Source organism: Prionailurus viverrinus, chromosome A3, assembly GCF_022837055.1.
Source record: "Prionailurus viverrinus isolate Anna chromosome A3, UM_Priviv_1.0, whole genome shotgun sequence".
Classification (NCBI taxonomy): domain Eukaryota; kingdom Metazoa; phylum Chordata; class Mammalia; order Carnivora; family Felidae; genus Prionailurus; species Prionailurus viverrinus.
This window is the reverse complement of record NC_062563.1, coordinates 61,388,684-61,409,496: the sequence shown is the minus strand read 5'-3', so window position 1 is coordinate 61,409,496 and position 20,813 is coordinate 61,388,684. Positions and strand designations below refer to the sequence as shown.

The 20,813-nt window shown below is 39.9% G+C and overlaps 1 protein-coding gene across 3 annotated transcripts in view; it reads right to left on the bottom strand.

Moving 5' to 3' along the window:
* The window catches only part of CRACDL (CRACD like), a 139,244-nt gene that overhangs the window by 35,881 nt on the left and 82,550 nt on the right, over positions 1 to 20,813 (bottom strand). For 2 of the 3 annotated variants that reach the window (XM_047854571.1, XM_047854570.1), the window contains exons 3-5: positions 12,216 to 12,384; positions 3,594 to 3,729; positions 3,081 to 3,242 (exon numbers count right to left, since the gene is read on the bottom strand). In XM_047854571.1, coding sequence (XP_047710527.1) covers positions 3,081 to 3,242; positions 3,594 to 3,729; positions 12,216 to 12,384 — 467 coding nt within the window. Of the gene's footprint in view, positions 1 to 3,080; positions 3,243 to 3,593; positions 3,730 to 4,281; positions 4,463 to 12,215; positions 12,385 to 20,813 lie in introns of those variants that run through there. The other variant, XM_047854573.1, reaches the window with a different exon arrangement.

Genomic DNA, 20,813 nt, shown 5'->3' with positions numbered 1-20,813 from the left:
ACTGAGGAGAACGGTGAGTCCAGTGTTTGATCAGAGAAGCAACTATGCGACTTGGGGTAAGGTCTGTGGGTACAGTACAGGCTGGGAAAGCTGACCTGGATTTTTGTCTGTGGGCCGGAAGCATTCACACTTGCATTGCTTGCCCCAGTTGCCCAGTTTGACCTGAAATCTGTGCTTCTGGATGATTCTGGAAGTGAATGATTTAAAAAGTCTAACAGGAGGCCCTTCGTTGGAGGAATGTGACTCACATGGGAAAATGGCCTGGAGTTCAGAGGCTTTTTTGGGGGTGAACCTGAGTGACAGCTGCTTTACAGTGTTTGTCCTCAAAGAGAGGGGTTCACAATTACCTCACCTGTTAAATTAGTCAGTAACACCTTCCTTACAAGACTATTGTTACACATGGAAAACAGAAATTTCAGTCCTGGCACATGGTACTTGTCCAACAAATAGTAGCTATCAAAAAAAAAAAAAAAAAAAAGAGAGAGAGAGAGAGAGAGAAGGGGGGTGCTCAGCCACTGAGGAGTGGGCTGAGGGAGGCGCACGCAGGAACAGGCCACAGACGTGAAGTAGAGCCAGTGGGACCTTTCTGGGCAGGAGAGGCCTGCTGGCTTTGCACTCCAGCTGGCCTTTCCTGGTGAGGGAAGGGGAGGCACTGACCTACCTGATCTCACGAAATCCTCTCCAAAACCCTCTGAGGACAAGATTCCTACAGGTGACAGAACCTGCCCATTGGTAGCACAGCAGTGTGTGTGTTTCCACCAGAGACATGCTGTCTCTCCATGTTACCTTCCCTCATCCCCCAGGATAAAGACAACTTGCCAGCTTGCCACCCTCTACCCAGTGTTTCCTACTTAATGGTAGGACACTTAGCAGATGGCTAGTTTGATGTAATTTTACCATAAAAATCACCACGTTTCACCAGTTGTTACCTAATGTGGCAATGAGATTTTAAAAATAATTCCATGCATTTCCTGAAAAACTCATCCATCAGGAAATACCACCTTGGTCTTATCATGAAATACTTGTTCCTGGAAACCTTGTATCAAAATAATCGTTAAGTTTTTCTGTCAGGCATGTGGGCTTGTGTAAGGAGTCATCAACAGGAAAAAAATTAAACAGCTCACAGTCCCATCCTGGTGGGATTTAAGGTACCATTATATCAAATACCATGTGTTATGTAAAAACACTTTAAAGGCTGCATTGTTTCCCCATCTCAGTCAGTCCATTGTGCCCAAAAAACTTTTAGGGCATAAAATATGATCACCGTGTCTTCAAAATCTTGATAATAAAGATTATATATATATTTTTTAAGTCTTAAAGCTTCCAATTTTAGGTTCCTGTGAAGCTAGTGGCTTGTTCATACTCAGAGCACTGTTTTCTCAGTAACATAACCACCATAGGAGGGACACTGAGAAGGATGAGGCCATAGCCCTGTCCAGTGTGAGTGGCTCCCAGGCAACTAAAGATAGAATTTGTGCATCATGGTGCTTTGCAGGTTTGGAGTTGGGCTCATGCCCTAATGAATGGAATTAGAAACTACCTGTTATTCTGTACTTTCCCAGTTCAATGCAGAGAACCATGGTGCTGTGAGAGCCAGAGAACTGTGGGATGGAGTGAGGGCAAGTCAGTCAACTATGGCTCGTGAGGGTCATCTCCCCAACACATGGCCCTAAAACATACAAAGTCACATCTGGTCCTGAGGCTGGGGACCCTGAAGCTGCACATCTCAGAGTACAAACATGGGTCTTTCACATGTCACCATAGGCAGCAATAGCCTGTCAAACCTTCCCTTCCAGTATTTTAAGGTATTAAGGGGTACAGGGTTGGCTCAAAATCCAGGAAATAGGCCAAATCATCTTCCTTGTCTTCTCTTCCTTCTCTTCGACATGGGAGAGCAGGTGTGGGTAGCTCACTGTCCTCAGACTCTGCTCATGGAGAAAGCAGGGACAGGTTCACCCTAGAGCAGAATTCCAGAGAAGAATTCTCTAGCCAGCCCTGAGTAAACCCCCAGCCCTGGGGCTTACTTACATTCAGCTATACCACAGTCCTTCCTCTGCCTTTCATCAGTGATGCTCTGGGAACCCACAACTACACATAAATTAGGTAAATATTCTTTCCCTTGTTTTTGGAGGGGGGCTTCTGGATGTCCAAATTGAAGTGACCACTGAGTGTATTTCAGATCAGCACAGAATCTGCAAGATGATGGTTCACAATGAAACCCGGAGATTTACTGGGAACAGCTTTTGACCAGGGCACAAGTGTAGCTCCAAGAATGCACAGGGCAGGTGGGTGGCTATAAAACATGGACTCTGGCCTTAATTTGTTTTTCAAGTGTCAGCATTACACATAGAACTCCAATTCTATCCAGCCCTCAGCAAGTCTTGTCTAAAGGGAAAAATGATCATTTATGTACAAGCACATTGTATGGGCTTAAAATGGTGGCACCGTGAGCAGGGTGGCTTATACAGGAGAAGGAGCTCAAGTTTTCTACCTGTTTTCTAATGGGGAAGGGTGTTATCCATGATCAACTCCCCTGCCCTACTGAGGTCATAAACACCCCTCCTGCTTGTCAAACTTTCCCTGCTTCCCTGTTTACCTACATCACACCTCACATTCTAACCCTAGATCAACAAGATCTCATGGTCCTAAACTCAGATCTGAGAGTCTAGATGAAGTCATGAATGTTCACCACTCCCTTCTCCCTCCAGCCAAATGTCATGACAACAGAAAACAGATACAAAGGTATTTCCCTTGTTTGGAGATAGGATGCCCAGTCCGGTCATCTGCCCAGACAGGAAAAACCAGGTAAAGGGTTGATTGTATCTGACCTATAATCATGATGAAAAATGTTACCAACACTATATCTCCTGACAAAACAGGAATTTCTGCCAAAGAATGAAAACAAATACAGTCCAAGGACTGACGGTGAGCTCCCACTGTTTGGGTCTGGAACACCTCCTAGCTGCATGGACCACGGCCACACCCACCCATGGGAATCTTAACAGGGGCCACCAGAGTTCCCGACTGTCCTCTGCAGTGGGTGCAGACAAAGCTGTGAGGTGGTTCAGGCTGTCACTTGCCTTTATGGTTGTGCCGGGACCAATGTCATGCAGGGACATCTCTGGGGGGCTCCTGGGCAGACCATCATCCTCAGAACTCATGCCGGTGTCATCTCCTCGCTTGGCAGGAAGACCCCCTGGAGGAGGGGGTGGCCCCATTTTCACATTACACTGTATTTTTAACTAGATTGGAATAAAGAACATTTGCTCTTATTTCCATCAGCAACTTTTTATCAACAAATCTTCTTGCTCCAATTCATTCCTTTCAGGAGGTACTTTCAACACCTCTGCCTGGTGTAGCCTGGTGTAGCAGATGGAAGCACAAGAGTGTCTGCTACTAGCTCTCTTGCTCTCATCTTGAAAATGAGTGCTTATAACTAGGCATGAATCAAGATCCAATTGTAATTAACTTGGTGTGTCTGGAATGCAAATATACTTTAAGATACGTTAAATAAACCAAGCAGAAATAATTTTAAAACTTATTGATACATCTTTGACATACATACCAAGTGTCACTGCCAAGGAAAACTTTACCTGTAGGGCTTTAATCCGGTCACACACATTTTCTTGGGAAAACACCCGCACAGGTCGAGTAGGATCCTGTCCAGACTCAGGAATGAAAATACTGTCATGTGACAGGGCCCGGCTGCCCAGCGCACCCCTCGACTCCCTAGGATAAAAGAGGCACTGTGAAACTCTGTTCTCCTCCATCTCTCCCTCTGGGTGCTCAGGATGAACAAGGGGGGTGGGGCTAATGGCACATCATACAATAAGCCTTCGGTTACATTTCTTTTTTAACAGCTTCTGACTCCAGTTTATCCCAACCCTGTCAAATACCACAGTCAACTATTAAGAGCATTGCAGAGATAGGAATTTTCCTAACAGATCTGAAGACTGTGTGAATTCTTTTCATTAATGGGAAAACCAGGGTCTGACGAGGTGTGAGGTCCATGACAGCAAGCCTGTAGAAAGGAAGGGTTGGCAGGGCTCCTCGGCTGGCTGGGGGGTTGCACAGAAGACTGGCATGGATGTCCAGGGAAGATGAAATCATTCCTTGTGGGCCAACATGCAGCCCCTCAGTGGGCTAGAGGCTGTTTTTGCACAGCAGGCTGAGGGCCTGTCTGACAGAGGCATCCTTGCAAGGTGGTCCAAAACACACATCCACAGGCTGGGTTTGAAATGAGAATTGCAAATCTGCTAAGCCATGCCCTCTTTTCATTACCTGATATGATCTGTGCAATCCAGCCTGTGTGCCTAGGTCCTGGAATACAGATGGTGGGCATTTCTGTCATCATCATCTCAGCCTCTGCCACAGCTCTGAGCTCAAGACTCCAATTCAGAACTGAACCCAAAGGACTCATTTCACAAAATGTCCTAAGAGGATGTGAGAATTGGTTGTCAGATTTTCCTACTGGCAGTGACTGCCTGAACAATAGATGGAAGGAGATGATTGAGATCCGATGATGAAGGAAGGAAGGCCCGCCCCTACAGGCACTGACCATCTTGTGCTCCACACTCCCCCACCTCCAGGCTGCCCCAGGCATCCTGTCCTCTGCGAGGCATTGAGCACTCTTAGGGGCGGTCCTGCTCCACTGCAGATCACATTGTGTTGGTTAATGATGCTTTCCAACTTCTTTCTAGCCCACAGTTGTGAGTCTGCAAGTGGGGAACCTATGGCTCCCAGAAGGATGTGTCCTTACACTTCTCGGAAGGCACCAGGCCAAGTGAAAGAACTAGATGGGCCCTTCCTGCCAATGGCAGCTCTTGTCACAAAGATCACAGGCACACCTGGGTTTCCTTCCTACAGTAGGGTAGCCCATGGCCACGCCCACTGGAAGTCATAACCACTGCCTGAACACCTCCACTCTGGGGGTGTAAGTAGGAGTTGAGACAGCATGAAAAGTCCTCTGCCTTTTCAACGATACACTGGCAAAAACACAAAATGTCATACGTTCAAGGCCATTTGCTACATTTATAGAAGCAAAAGACTATCATCAACCCAATGACCTTCAGTAGGTATCTGTATAAACCATGGAAACTTTGCAGCTGACCAAGTAGGTAAGGGGGAGCTCTGTACATAGGCAGCACCAGACTGCACTAAGTGAAAAATACAGCAAAGTGCAGAACAACATGTCAGCTCTATGTGGGGAAGGGGTGTATGACTATAGGTGAACATATGTGAATAGATGTGTTGTTTGTGCATATTTTAAGAAATAAAAATAGAGAGATAAGTAATAAATGAATAAAAATAGTTATCTTTAGGGGGAAGGACAAAACAAGATTGGGAGACAGGGTTCCCAGGTACTTACTTGTACATTTACAATTTTGTCTTTGAAACTATGTAAACATTTTATGTAGTTAAAAGACAAAATCAAACAAAAAGGGAAATAAGATAATCTCTAAAACTAGAAAACAAACGGAAACAAAAAAGCCTAATTTTATATCACATTGTTGGCATAACTGTACAGAGAAAAGAATTAGTTTAAGTGATTTTAATTCAACATCCAAGTGGCTTTTGACTCTACGTTCGTAGGATAAATTCCAAGAACAACAAAAAAACGAAAACAAAAATCAAAAATAAGAAATTGTACTCAGTTTTATTGGTAGCAATATTGATTTTTAAAAACATTTTTAAAGTTTATTTATTTATTTGTTTTTGAGACAGAGAGAGAGAGCAGAGAGATTGGGAGAAAGAGAATCCCAAGCAAGCTCTGCACTGCAGAGCCTGACACAGGGGCCCTAACCCACAAACTGTGGGATCATGATCTGAGCCAAAATCTAGAGTCAGGCATCCAACTGACTGAGCCACCCAGGCGTCCCAGTAATATTGATTTTTAAAAAGAGTAGAGGACAATCCTTATAGAGTGTAACCTATACTCTAACCTATAACCTAAAGCGGGGTAATGAAATTATTATTAGTATACTGTACAATAAAGAAAATGAAAAATTTTGTTAATATCACTAGGAACCAAGATTCCTAGTATAGAAAATAGTGAATTCAAATAATCAAAGTAAAAATTTTGTCTTATTAAACTTGAACTGGAAATACCAGTGAGTTAGTGATTTATTTTTCTCTTAAAACATATTTCCTAATTAAAAGCAAAAGTGAATTACTGGGACCTTATGAAGATAAAAAGCTTCTGCACAGCAAAGGAAACAACCAACAAAACTAAAAGGCAACCAACGGAATGGGAAAAGATATTCGCAAATGACATATCGGACAAAGGGCTAGTATCCAAAATCTATAAAGAGCTCACCAAACTCCACACCCAAAAAACAAATAACCCAGTGAAGAAATGGGCAGAAAACATGAATAGACACTTCTCTAAAGAAGACATCCGGATGGCCAACAGGCACATGAAAAGATGTTCAGCGTCGCTCCTTATCAGGGAAATACAAATCAAAACCACACTCAGGTATCACCTCACGCTAGTCAGAGTGGCCAAAATGAACAAATCAGGAGACTATAGATGCTGGAGAGGATGTGGAGAAACGGGAACCCTCTTGCACTGTTGGTGGGAATGCAAATTGGTGCAGCCGCTCTGGAAAGCAGTGTGGAGGTTCCTCAGAAAATTAAAAATAGACCTACCCTATGACCCAGCAATAGCACTGCTAGGAATTTATCCAAGGGATACAGGAGCACTGATGCATAGGGCCACTTGTACCCCAATGTTCATAGCAGCACTCTCAACAATAGCCAAATTATGGAAAGAGCCTAAATGTCCATCAACTGATGAATGGATAAAGAAATTGTGGTTTATATACACAATGGAATATTACGTGGCAATGAGAAAAAATGAAATATGGCCTTTTGTAGCAACGTGGATGGAACTGGAGAGTGTGATGCTAAGTGAAATAAGCCATACAGAGAAAGACAGATACCATATGGTTTCACTCTTATGTGGATCCTGAGAAACTTAACAGGAACCCATGGGGGAGGGGAAGGAAAAAAAAAAAAGAGGTTAGAATGGGAGAGAGCCAAAGCATAAGAGACTGTTAAAAACTGAGAACAAACTGAGGGTTGATGGAGGGTGGGAGGGAGGAGAGGGTGGGTGATGGGTATTGAGGAGGGCACCTTTTGGGATGAGCACTGGGTGTTGTATGGAAACCAATTTGTCAATAAATTTCAGAAAAAAAAAAAAAAAAAGAAAATATCTGTCCGAGGTGCCTCGGTGGTTCAGATGATTATCATCATCTTTACCACTGTCTCAGAACACAAGGTGGTGACATTTCAGGTGACTTTTCTTTCTCTTATATGTTCTTTACCCATATCTATCTGTTCTACTCTTCTTGTACAGTTATAATTTTTTTGTTGTTAAGGTTATATGGTTGCCCTGACTAAAGAGTATACTTTTAACCCTCACAAACAACTGTAACAATATAGTTACATGACTAAGTTCAGACCAATGAGACACTGGCAAGAATGTCATATGCAACTTCTGAAAACTATTCTGAGAGGGTACGAAGGGATTGGCCTTCTTCACTCCTTTCTCCCTTGTGTTGGTTAAAATATGAGTGTGAGGGCCAAAGCTGGAGTAGCCATCTGGGACCATAAGGTAGAAGCCTTATGTCAAAATGTCTCAGCCACAAGACAGAAGCAAGTCCCGGAAGACATGGAGTTACCATATACCACAGACTGTCGACTTATATGTGAGAAAGAAAAAAACTTCTGTCTTGTTTAAGCCACTGTTAGTTTAAGTTTTCTGCCAATATAGCCACTGATTGTAACTAATATAAAACCAAAATAAAGAACTTTCTTATCAGAACAAAAAAAAAAAAACAAACAAAACAAAAAAAACCATATTTCCTAATATACCTACTGAAGAAGTCTAGAAGCAATGACAGCCAACTAGCAATCATCACCCCTAGCAGCCAGAATGGTCTCTAAAGACCATTTCACACCAAAAAGAACCAGGACCATGTGAAGAGATGTCTGATACTAGGTCTAGGATAGGAAACGCACAAAATAAACCTGGGATTTCTCATTGTACAGGAAAGCAGGGGAGATTCAAAGACAAATGGGGTCATGTCAAAAAAACCCAGGAACTAATTTGAAGTGACTTCCAAAGTGCAAGATGAGACACTATGAGCATAAAAATGAATAAAGGCTGTCATGGTTTAAAGCAAATCAAATCTATAAAAATCCATGCACTCACAATGATGTAAAAAAAAAAAACAGAAAAGATAAAAAACAAAACTCACTGGTCAGTGTTGGAAGTTAGGGTACCAGCTCGGGTACCAGGTCAATACTCTGAAGGTAGATTGGTAAAAGGAGAACAAGGCATTATTCTGCCTTTCCTGCATGTCAGAGAAACCAAGGAATTTATGGAGGAAAGGTCTCCTTCATGAAAAAAATTCCAGCTAATACATGCAGAATGCATGACAGGATTAGAAAAAACACCATTGTGCAATAAAAGAATGGATCCAGGCAATGACCATAAGCAGGTGTTAAAACCACTATATGAAGGTTTGTAGAGCTATCACACTGAGAGAGACCCCCTGAACCCACTGCTCAGTCTTAGTGTCATGAGAAGTGGGGCAACCGGAGAGTATGTGCCTCATGAGGTGATGTGACAGTAAGTATCCAGTACCACCTTGAACCTAAATCTAATTAAATATCTAGGCCCATCTAACATTTTGCAAGAGATTCAGAGACTATAAAAATGAGTTCAATCATACCAAGAGAAAGAAAATACAGAATGTGGGATATTGGCCAGAGAAAATTACCCTGCTTCTCCATCAGATCAATGACATGAAACAAAGCAGGGTGGCAGGGGAGGAAGAGGGAAAATCGTTACAGATTAAGAGGCTTAGAAAGCTTAACGACACAGACACAATAAATGGGTGTCAGCGTTCTGAAACCACAGGGTCCCATGTGGTTTGCCAGCATTAATGTATGTTGGCAAATGGAACTATTTTGCCCATGGTGATGGATGAGAAATTGCTGTAGAGTCTAGAAGGCACTCACACAGACTCTCAAAGGGGCTAAAGACTGCCCCTAAGATTTTGTCCCTTACATAGTCAATTAATTTATAACAAAGCAGCCAAGAATATACAATGAAAAAAGGATAGTCTTTTCAATAAATGGTGCTGGGAAAACTGGATAGCCACAAGCAAAAGAATGAAATTGAACATGCAATTTCAGTTTCAGTATTTTTTCATTCTACCCCATAAAAAAATAAAAATGGATTAAAGACTTGCACATAAGACACGAAATCATAAAACTCCTAGAAGAGTTACCACATAGATAGTAAGTGACCTTGACATTGGTGTTGGCAATAACTTCTTGAATTTGACACCAAAAGCAAAGGCAACAAAAGCAAAAGTAAACAAGTGAGAATACATCAAATTTAAAAGTTTCTGCACAGCAAAGGAAACTATCAACAAAACGAAAAGACAACCTACAGAATGGGATAAAATATTTACAAATAATATATCTGATAAGAGATTAATATCCAAAATATAAAAAAAGCTCATACAACTCAATAGCAAGAAAAACCAACAACAATCCAATTCAAGAGGATTTAATTGTTTACCCAAGAGGAGTCAAACAGACATTTTCCCAAAGAAGACATATAAATGGCCAACAGACGCATGAAAAGATGCCCAACACCACTAATCATTGAGGAAATGCAAATATCAGGCCCGTTAGAATGGCCATCACCAAAATGATAAGAGATAAATGTTGGCAAGAATGTGGAGAAAAGGGAACCCGTCTGCACTGTTGGCGGGAATAGAAGTTGGTGCAGTCACCATGGAGAACAGCATGGAGGCCCCTCAAAAAATTAAAAATAGAACTACCACAGGATCCAGAAAGTCCACTGCTGGGTATTACCCAAAGGAAATGAAAATAGGATCTTGAAGAGATATCTGCATTCCTATGTTCACTGCAGCATTATTCACAATAGCAAAAATATGGAAACAACCCACGTGTCCATTAACAGATGAATGGAGAAAGAAGATGTAGTTTGCATGTGTGTGTCTACATATATGTACCTGGGATATTAGTTAGTCATGAGGAAGAAGGACATCTTGTGGTTTGTGACAACATGATGAACACTGAGGGCATTATGCTAAGTGAAACAAGCAAGACAGAAAAAGACAAATACTGTATGATCTCACTTATGTAAAATCTAAAAAAGTCAGACTCATAAGAACACATAGTGGATGGTGGTTACCAGGGGCTGTAGGCTGGGGGAAATGGTACACACTTCCAGTTATAAGACAAAGAAGTTAGGGAGATCTACAGCACAGTTTGTATAGTACAGTTATAGATAATACTATTGTATTATATACTTGAAATTATTAAAAGAGTAGATCTTAGATGTTCCCACCTCAATAAATAAGTAGTAATTAAATGATGTGATGCAGGTATTAGCTCTACGGTGGTAGTCATTTTTTAATATGCTTGTGTATTAAATCAAAACATCATCCACCTTAGACTTCCACAATGTTATACATCTATTATTTTTCAATGAAGTTGGGGGGAAAACAGATCTTGTCTCATCCTCTGTGCTGTTCTCTAAAAACACTGTACTTCCCGGGATTCATCAGACCCCACCACTAAGCCTCCTATCCTAGCATCACTCCAGTGAACTTTGACCAGTAATTGAGGACCTGGCCCCTGGTGGGAACATAAAGATAGAAGGGAAACTGTCCCCATTTTCCATGGGCTCCAGTGACAAAGAGGAGACACACAAGTGGACAGGTCATTTCTCACACAAACACACACACACGTATGCACACATGCACACACCATGCTCGCCTCTCTGCTGTGTTCCTGTTCCCTGGATGGAGCAGCCACTGTGTGTTCTGGTAAAGAGACAGGGTGTGGGTGGGGAAAGTATTATAATTTCCCTGGGGCTGGCCCAGTGAAGACATTTAATAATTAGCAATATGATCATGAAAACATCTCGCGACCCAAGGATATAGAGCACCCTGCCTAATAAAATGTGTGTACAGCCCTTCCTTGGTACTATTCATAGATTGCTATGTGGGTCCACCCTGCTCCTTGCTAGCACCAGGAAAAACAGAAACGAAAACAAAAACCCTGAAAGAAAAACCTTGAATCTTTCCTCTTCAGTCATTTGGTGCCACCAAGTGGTCAGTGTAATTTCTACTCCTCTAAAAACAGGCAAGGAACTCTTAAGAGTGTATTATGCTAAACAAAAGAAGTCAGTAGGAGAAAGACAAATATCATATGATTTCACTCGTATGTGGAATTTAAGAAATACAACAGATGAACATAGGGGAAGGGAAGGAAAAATAAGATAAAAACAGAGAGGGAGGCAAACCATAAAAGACTCTTAAATACAGAGAATAAACTGAGGGTTGCTGGAGGGGAGATAGGTGGGGGGTGCTAAATGGGGATGGATATAAAGGAGGACACTTGTTGGCATGAGCACTGGGTGTTGTTATATGTAAGTGATGAATCACTAAATTCTGCTCCTGAAACCATTATTATACCATATGTTAACTAACTTGGATTTAAATAAAAAAATTTTTTTAAAGTTTGCATAGCAACAAAATTTTCCCCCTTTTATTCACAGAAATAACTGCTGGAAGCATGTGTATTATAACTATATTTTGATGAAGTACACGTTCTAAAAATAAGGATTTCTTCACTAGATTTCCCCAAATTTTCATACTTATTGGTTCTGTTATATCTAACAATACTTCTGGATGATTTTTCTAAGACTGAACAGCAAGAAACCTTCCCTCCGCCCCTCTCTCCTTCTAATGGAGAATTTTTAGGTCAAATAAAATAATGGTGTATATCCTAATCTTGCCACTTTCAGTTGCAGGACAATGGGCAAGTTCTCCAAAATGTCCCTAAAGCTTGGTTTGCTCATTTATAAAGTGGCAGATCTGACCTCCTATCCCATAGTGGTTGCAGACTTCTAATAAATACAGCACCTGGGACATAGCAGGTACCTGTTCATGTTTTCCCCTAACTTTCTCCATCCCTATGTAAGAAAAGACAGAATATACAACCTCCTTGGAAGAGCTTCCAGTGGAATTCCCTTGGAAGGAAATATACTCACAAATCCAGTCAATCTTCAAGACCATGAGACAGAGTATTTGGGTCCTCCTATGCTCCCCCCAACCCCTGCTTATTGGGCCACATGTGCCTGAAGGATGGACAAGGCAACTTACTCGAGCTCATCCTCTGAGTCATAGCCCACTGGCCCTGACTCAATGGCAATGACCTCACTCTTCGCCTGACTTTGTTTCCAGGTGCTATTTCCTGTGGAAGATGGTGATTCCTTTCTCTTCTTCTTCCCGAAGAACTTCTTAAATGTTTTGAACTTGGACTTTTTCTTCCCTGTGCAGAAAGAACACATGTGAGTACTTATGAAGCATGTGCAAGGTGTGTACCAGAGAAGGGCAGAGAGCAATATTTCTGTCTGTGCGTCAATTATGCACTCCTGGAAAGTTCTTTTACTACACAGAAATACAGGAACTACAAAGAGTGCCATTTTTGCACACCTGAAAACAATCCTGATTTGTTTATTTTGGACATTTCATAAGAGAGCCAAGAAAGCTCTGGAGCATGATCACAGAATCAAACCACAAGCAATCATTCTCTCATTTGAAACCAGGTTTCTTTCTTTCTTTCTTTTTAAACAGATCTTTCACCTTCTTGGTTAAATTTATTCCTAAAGAGTATTGTTTTTTTAATGCTTTTTATTGTAGAGAGAGAGAGCAAGAGTACAAGGGAGGAAGAGGAGCTGAGGAAGGGAGAGAATCTTAAGCAAGCTCCATGCTCAAGCATGGAGCCTGACGTGAGGCTCAATCCCACAACCCTGGGATCATGACCTGAGCTGAAATCAAGAGCTGGACATTCAACCAACTAAGCCCAAGTGCCCCTAGTTTATTGTTTTTGATGCAACCACTCATTTCTTATCACCACACAGTTGTTTTGCCCATTCTTGAATTCATATAACACATACTGTATTGCATGAGTGGAATCATACATACAGTAGAATCATCTTGAATTCATATAACACATACTGTATTGCATGCGTGGAATATACTCTTTGGTCTGGCTTCTTTCATTCCATGAACTGCTTCTGAATTTTGCATTGATGATACATGTGTTAGTATGCATTCTTACTTTAATTGTTGAATAATATTCCACTGTACAAACAAAAGTAAGTTTTAATATCTAAATATACATAGCCAAAAGCAAAAAGTCCTGGTGAGGTAAAGGCCATGTGATAACTCACATTATTGTTTTCCAAATAGTCTTCAACTGCTTCATTTAGCATGAACATGCACACCAGGGACAGAGGAGGGCCAGCCTCCTGGTGCTCACTGGAGTGCCCGATGCCAGGAGGAGCTAACAACTCTGGGTGAAAAAAACATGTCAAACTGTGGTGGAAACACTGAGTCCCACTCTGCCACGTTTCCTGGATTGTTAGAATTTACAACACTTTGAAACATTTCGTTATCTCTTCTCTGATACCTCCTTTAGTCTCAACCACAAACTCTATCATCTCCAGGATCCTGTGACATCACATTAGCAGCTCAGGGATCTTCATTCCTCTCCTTCTGAATATTTATGAGAACTAACAGCAGAAGGATGCAACATCAGAGATCACCAGGGTACTGTCTAACATATTCTGAACATTTGCTGAAACAATTTATTAGTTTTATAAGTAAATAATTTTGTGAGCTGAACTCCTTTTTAACTGCCCCCCACCCCAGGATCTTTACATTTATATGAATGTCCCCTTAGGAAGTTTACATGATCTTGCCTTAATGTGCAGAATGACTTAGGATTACTCTAGCTGGGGTCCCTATATTACCTTAGGGGGAGCAGATCCCTGCCCAAAGGGAAATCAATCCTACATGTAGCCAAACTTTCTTTTTTTTTTTTTAATTTTTTTTTCAACGTTTTTATTTATTTTTGGGACAGAGAGAGACAGAGCATGAACGGGGGAGGGGCAGAGAGAGAGGGAGACACAGAATCGGAAACAGGCTCCAGGCTCTGAGCCATCAGCCCAGAGCCTGACGCGGGGCTCGAACTCACGGACCGCGAGATCGTGACCTGGCTGAAGTCGGACGCTTAACCGACTGCGCCACCCAGGCGCCCCAAACTTTCTTAACTTCTAGTGGAAGTTTCCTTACCTTAATAATCACATAATGCTTATGTTGTTAACTGATGGTTCTCAATGACAGTTTATGATTTGGAAAGACTCTTAAGAGTTTTCTGCATTTGCTAGGATACCATCTGACCTTTGCCTAGCTGATAAATAGGTTTGCATCCATGAAGGTCTGAATACACAGTGCAGCTTTATTACCCTATGCAGTCAAACATGGTATTTCTGGGTTAAAAATGAGTGGCTACAAAGATCCAGAAGGTAACACTCTTGTCTGAATTGCAGTGGTTGGTTAGTCAGCCATCCAACTGGGGCCTGTTCGTGTTAGGTTTGTTCACTGCTAGGCTGTTAAATTCAGTTTCTCTAGTGGGTTATAGGAACTATTTGGATTTTCTACTTCTTGAATCTGTTTTATGAGGCTATGTTTTTCTAGGAATTTGCCTATTTTTTCTAAATTTTCAACGTCACTATATTGGCATATAGTTATTAATAATATCCTTATATTGTTTTAGCATCCACACCACCTGATATAAAACCCCCTTCCTCAGCTCTGGTATTAATTGTTTGTGCCTCATTTTTCCTTGATGAGTTCACCAGAGGTCAACTTTATTTGCCTTTAAAAAAAAGTTGGCTTTGTTAATTCTCTCTACTTCATGTTTATTTTTTGTTGTGTCAATTTCTGTTCTTACTCTTGCCTTCCTCCTACTGTCTTCAGGTACTGTGTTTTCTTTTTAACTTCTTGAGATGAATACTTAGCTAATTAATTTTTAGGCTTTTTTGTTTTTATATTTAAGGCATTTATTTATTTTATTAAGGCATTTTATATTTAAGGCACATTTAAGGCAATATATCTCCCCCTAAACCTCGTTTAGCTGCATCCACATGTTTTGATAGATTTTCATTGTTGTTTGGTTGAAGTATTTTCTAATTTCCATTATAATACCTTCTTAGACCTAGAGGTTATTTACGAAAGTAGATCTTAATTTCCAAACCCTTGGAGATTTTCTTACTATCTTTCTGTTATTGACTTCCAGCTTAAGTGCACTGTGGTCAGAGAATTGCTCTATATTATTTGAAACCATTCAAATTTGTTGAGATTTGCTTCATGGCCTTTACCATAAATTGGTAAATGTTCCCAGTGTGCTTGAAAATCATGTATTTCTGCCAATGTTCTATACATGTCAATTAGGACAAGCCCTTTACTTTTTGTGTTGTCTAAATATGTTTCATCTTTATTAATTTTTTAAAATACATTTGTTCTATCAATTACTGATGGAAATGTATTAAAAATAATCCTCTCTTGGGGGTGCCTAGGTGGCTCAGTTGGTTAGGCATCTGACCCTTGATTTCGGCTCATGTCACAATTTCATAGTTGTGAGACTGAGCCCCACATCAGGCTCCACTCTGGGCTTGGAGCTTGCTTAAGATTCTCTCTCAACCTCTTCCCTCTGCCCCTCCTCCACTCATACTCTCTTTCAAAAAAAAAAAAAAACAAAACCCACTCTGATTGCAGATTTTATTTTTATTTAACTGTCAATTTCTTCTCCATAACTTTTAACATTACAATGAGTAGAGAAAGTTGCAATTATTATCTCGCTGGGAAACTGAACCTTTTGTGAAATGGCCCTCTTTATCTTTAGTGATGCTTTTTGCCTTAAATTTTGTTTTGACTGCTATTAACGCATCTATCCAGCTTCCTTTTTCCCAGTGTTTACAAGATACATGTTTTTCTATCCTTTTACTCTCAGCTCTTCTGAATCTTTATATATAGGACTTAGAGTTGTAGAAATCCAATCTGATGATCTTTAAGTCTAACTGGAACAATTAATATAATTAGCCTACTTATACTTACTGTAATTACTGATACGTTAATAAAAACAAGACTACATCTTATGTGTTTTTTTCTTACTCTCCTTTATTGCCATCCTTTGGATTAGCTGACTTTTAAAAGTTATTCTGTTCTTCCCACTATGAGTTTGTAAGCTGTCTTTAATCTCTGTTTTTTTCAGTAATTGCCCTAGAAATCATACTATGTATTCTATTATGGGACAAAACAAGGAACTTAGAATACTTTAATCCTATTTATATGTCCTATTTTGTTTTCACTTTTTAAAAAACTCTTCCATGTTCATTCAGATATATCTGTTTGTTTCTCAGTTTCCTTGCTCACCATTCCTTCTTGTATTCCAGACTTTCCATCTAGGACAATTTTCCTTTACAATCTGATTTGGAGAGGGTCTACTGATAACAAATTCAGTTTTTGTTTGTTTGAAAACGCCTTATATTTCCTTCATTCCTAAAATATATTTTTCCTGGGTATAATTTTCTAGGTTGGCAGTTAGTTTTTCAAACTTATTCTTTCAATAATATTGAAAATATTATTTCACTGTTTTGTGGCTTCTGTTGTGTGGTTGAGAAGTCAGTCATCAGCTTTTTGCTTCTTTGAAGGTAATCTTTTTTTCTCACACTGATTTTTCATTTTGTCTTTGATTTTCTATAATTTCACTCTGCACGGATTTTCCTTTTACGTATCCTTCTTGGGGTTTATTCAGTTTCTTGAATCTGTGGATTGGGTCATCTTTTTCTAAATCAATTCTAGAATATTCTCTGCTACTCTCTCCTCTCTTGAGACTGCTCAGATGTACATTACATCCTTTCACTTATCTCTATGCCTCTTCTCTTCTGTACCTCCCATCATTTTACCATTCTATTCTATATTCTGTATGCTTTTTAAAAAATTTTTAAGTAATCTCTACACCCTACAGGGGCTCAAATTCATAACCCTGAGATCAAGAGTTCCACATTCCACCCCCTGAGCCATCCAGGCACCCCTTTTTTGTCTACTTTCTTATGATTAATCTATCCTGAGCTGATATAATCTGCTGTTAAACTCATCCAATAAATTTCTAATTGTAACAGTTATTCTTATTTCTCTTTTTAAATAGTTTTTTAAGTTTTATTTATTTTGAGAGACAGAGAGAGCAGAGGAGGGGCAGAGAGAGAGGGAGAGAGAGACTCTCAAGCAGGCTCCATGCTGTCAGCATAGAGCCCAATGCAGTGCTCAAACTCACGAACTATGAGATCATGACCTGAGTTGAAACCAAGAGTTAGATGCTTAACTGACTAAGCCACCCAGGTGCCCCTAGTTTTTCTTATTTCTAAAAAAATCCATTTGATGGTTTTCAAATCTGGCATATAATTTTTTAAGCTATTTTAAATATTACAAGTTAAATTTACTCTTTTTGGTACACACAGAGCTGCATAATGATCTCAAGATACAGAATTATACCATCACCCTTCAGGCTGCCCTTTTGTATCCAAACCCTTCCCCGGTCTTTAACCCCTGGAAACCACTGATATCTTCTCTGTTCCTATAGTTTTGCCTTTTCCATAATGTCATATAGATTGATTCATACAGTATCTGTCCTTTTGATTCTGGCTTCTTTCACTCAGCACAACAATCCATGTAGTTACGTCAAGCAGTAATTTGTTCCTTATTACTACCGAGCCCTATTCCATTGTAGGGATGTACCACTTTATTTAAACATTGAGCAGTTGAAGGACATTTGGATTCATTGCAGTTTTTGGCAATTATGAATAAAGTTGGTACAGGTTTCTGTGTAAATGTAAGTTTTCATTTCTCTTAGGCAAATACCTAAGAGCAGGATCGCTGGGTCACAGACTAAGTGTATGTTTAATTTGATAAGAAACTGTTGAAATATTTTCAAAAGTGGCTGTACCATTTTGCATTCCCAACAGCAGTATGAGAGTTCCAGCTGCCCTGCATCCTCCAGCACTTGCTACTGTTGGATGTGTTGTTGTTTTGCTTTGCCATTCTAATAGATGTACAACAGTATCTCATTGTAGTTTTAATTTGCATTACCTAATGGCTACAGATGTTGAGCACTTTTTCATGAGCTTATTTGGCATCTGTGTATCTTCTGGTAAAGCATCCTTTAAAACCTTTGCCTATTTTTTATTTGGGTTGTTTGTTTTCCTAGTGTTCAATTTTGAGAGTTCTAAATACAAGTCACTTGTCAAGGGTGATTTATAAATATTTCCTCCCAGCCTTGGACTTGTCTTTTCATTTTCTTTTTTCTTTCTTTCTTTTTTTAATTTGAGAGAGAGTGTGTATATGAGCAGGGGAGAAGGGCAGAGGCAGAGGGAGATAGAGAATCTTAAGCAGGCTCCACGCTCAACATGGAGCCCAATGCAGGGCTCAATCCCACAACCCTGGGATCAGGACCTGAGTTGAAACCAAAAGTCAGACACTCAACAGAATGAGCCACTCAGGTGCCTCTGTCTTTTCGTTTTCTTTTTTTCTTCCTTCCTTCTTTCCTTCCTTCCTTCCTTCCTTCCTTCCTTCCTTCCTCCCTTCCTTCCCTCCTTGCTTCCTTCCTTTCTTTTTTTGTCATTTTTAAAAATGTTTATTGATTTTTGAGAGAGAGAGAGAGAGGCAGAGCACAAGTGGGGAAGGGGCAGAGAGAGAGGGAGACACAGGATCCAAAGCAAGTCTTTTCATTTTCTTAACAGGGTCTTTCATACATAAAAAGTTTTAAATTGTACTGAAGTCCAATTTAGGCATTGAAGTGTCCTAAGAACTCTTATATAATTCCAGGTCACAAATATTTTCTGTTTTCTTTGAAAGGTTTAATAGTGCTGCATTTATGCCCTTGATATATTTTAAATTAATTTTTGTATCATCTGTGAAGTAGAGGTCAAAGTTCTTTTTTTTTTTTATATTGGATGTTTAATTTGCTCTAGCACCATGTTGAAAAGATAATCATGCTGAAAAAATGTTCAACCATGTTGAAAAGATAATCCTCTTTCCCTTGAATCACTTTTGCATTTTTGTCAAAGATCAACTTACCACATTTGTATGGGTTGATTTTTGGACACTATTGTAGCTCTACACATCCACCCTTTTCATCAATATTACCACGCTTGGCTTCATTATTGTAGCTTATGAGTAAGTCTTGAAATCAGGTAATGTGAGTCCTCCAATTTTGTTCTTTTCCAAAACTGTTTTTACTATTCTGGTTATTTTGCATTTTCATGTAAATTTTGAAATCAGTTTGTCAATGTTGGAAAAATATCCTGCTGGGATTATGACTGTTTCATCTTTACTCTTTCTTCTCCTCCTCATCCCTGCCAGGTTATTTCAAAGCAAATCCTCCCAGATACTATTATCACTTCATCTATACAGATTTGGCTTTGTCCTAAATAAAAAAATCTCTGACTTTTCATGGAAATTAAATAAATGATCACTGGTCAATATTCTTGCTGTAGATCACTGATCTGGGTCCAGCCTTCCACAGCAGACGTAGCAACAGTATATTCTACCCCACATGTACTAACACACCATTCTGCAGCTCAGTGGGGGGAGAACTGACATTTTAGCAACACAACTGTCCAATCTGTAAATGTAGTTTTAGTCCGTTCAGGCTGCTATAATAAAGTGCCATAGACTGGGTGGCTTATGAGTAACAGAAATTCATTGCTCACTGTTCTGGAAGCTAGAAGTTTGAGATCAGGAAGGCACCACGGTGGGCTTCTTTTGGGGCTCTCTTATAGGTTGCTGATTGCAACTTCTCACTGTGTCTGTAAGTGGCAGAAAGAAAGCAAGTAGCTCTCTGGTCTCTTCTGATAAGGGTACCAATTCCATTCTTGAGGGTTCCACCCTCATGGCCTAATTACCTCCCAAAGGCCCCACCCTCCTAATATCATCACATGGTGGTATTCAGATTTTAACATGAATGTGGGGACACAAGTATTCAGTCCACAACACATAATATATCACTCCATGTATTTAGGTCTTTGTTGACCTAGGTCTTTCTTTAAACAATTTTTTTTTCAGTACACAGGTCCTGCATACATGTTGTTAGATATGTGCCTAAGTATTTTTTTTTTATTTGTGCTATTGTAAATTGTACTTTTAAAAATTTCAGTTTTATAATTTTTCACTGCTAGTTATACAGAAATACAATTGATATTTGTATATTGACCTGTATCTTGCAATCTTGCTAACCTTGCTTAAGAGATCTAAGTACTTTTTTGATATTTTGTATAATCATGTCATCTGCAAATAAAGATAATTTCACTTCTTCCTTCTATCTGTATCCCATTTACTTATCTCCCTTAGAGCACTGGCTGAGTGTTATGACACTTTTCATAGTTGTCTGTTCCTTCCAAATATTTTCAAACTTTTTAAAATTATCTTTAAACATAGTTACTATGCACAATTGCTTTATAGCATATATTTGATCATTCTGGTACTTGATTCTTTTGTGTATCTTTTATGTTTCTCTTGTTTCTGCTGTGTATTTATTAAAAATTTTATCCATTTATTTTGAGACAGAGACAGCGTGAGTGGGGAAGGGGAAGAGAGAGAGGGAGAGAAAGAATCCCAAGCAGACTCCATACCGCCAGCGCAGAGCCTGATGTGGGGCCCGAACTCACAAACCACAAGATCATGACCTGGGCTGAAACCAAAAGTTGGACACTTAACCAAGTGAGCCATCCAGGCACCCCGTTTCTCCTGTGTGCCAGTTTGTTAGGGCTGTTGTCACAAAATAGAACAAACTGAGCAGCTTAAACAACAGAGGTGTATTGCCTCTCAGATCTGGAGGCTAGAAGTTTGAGATTAAGG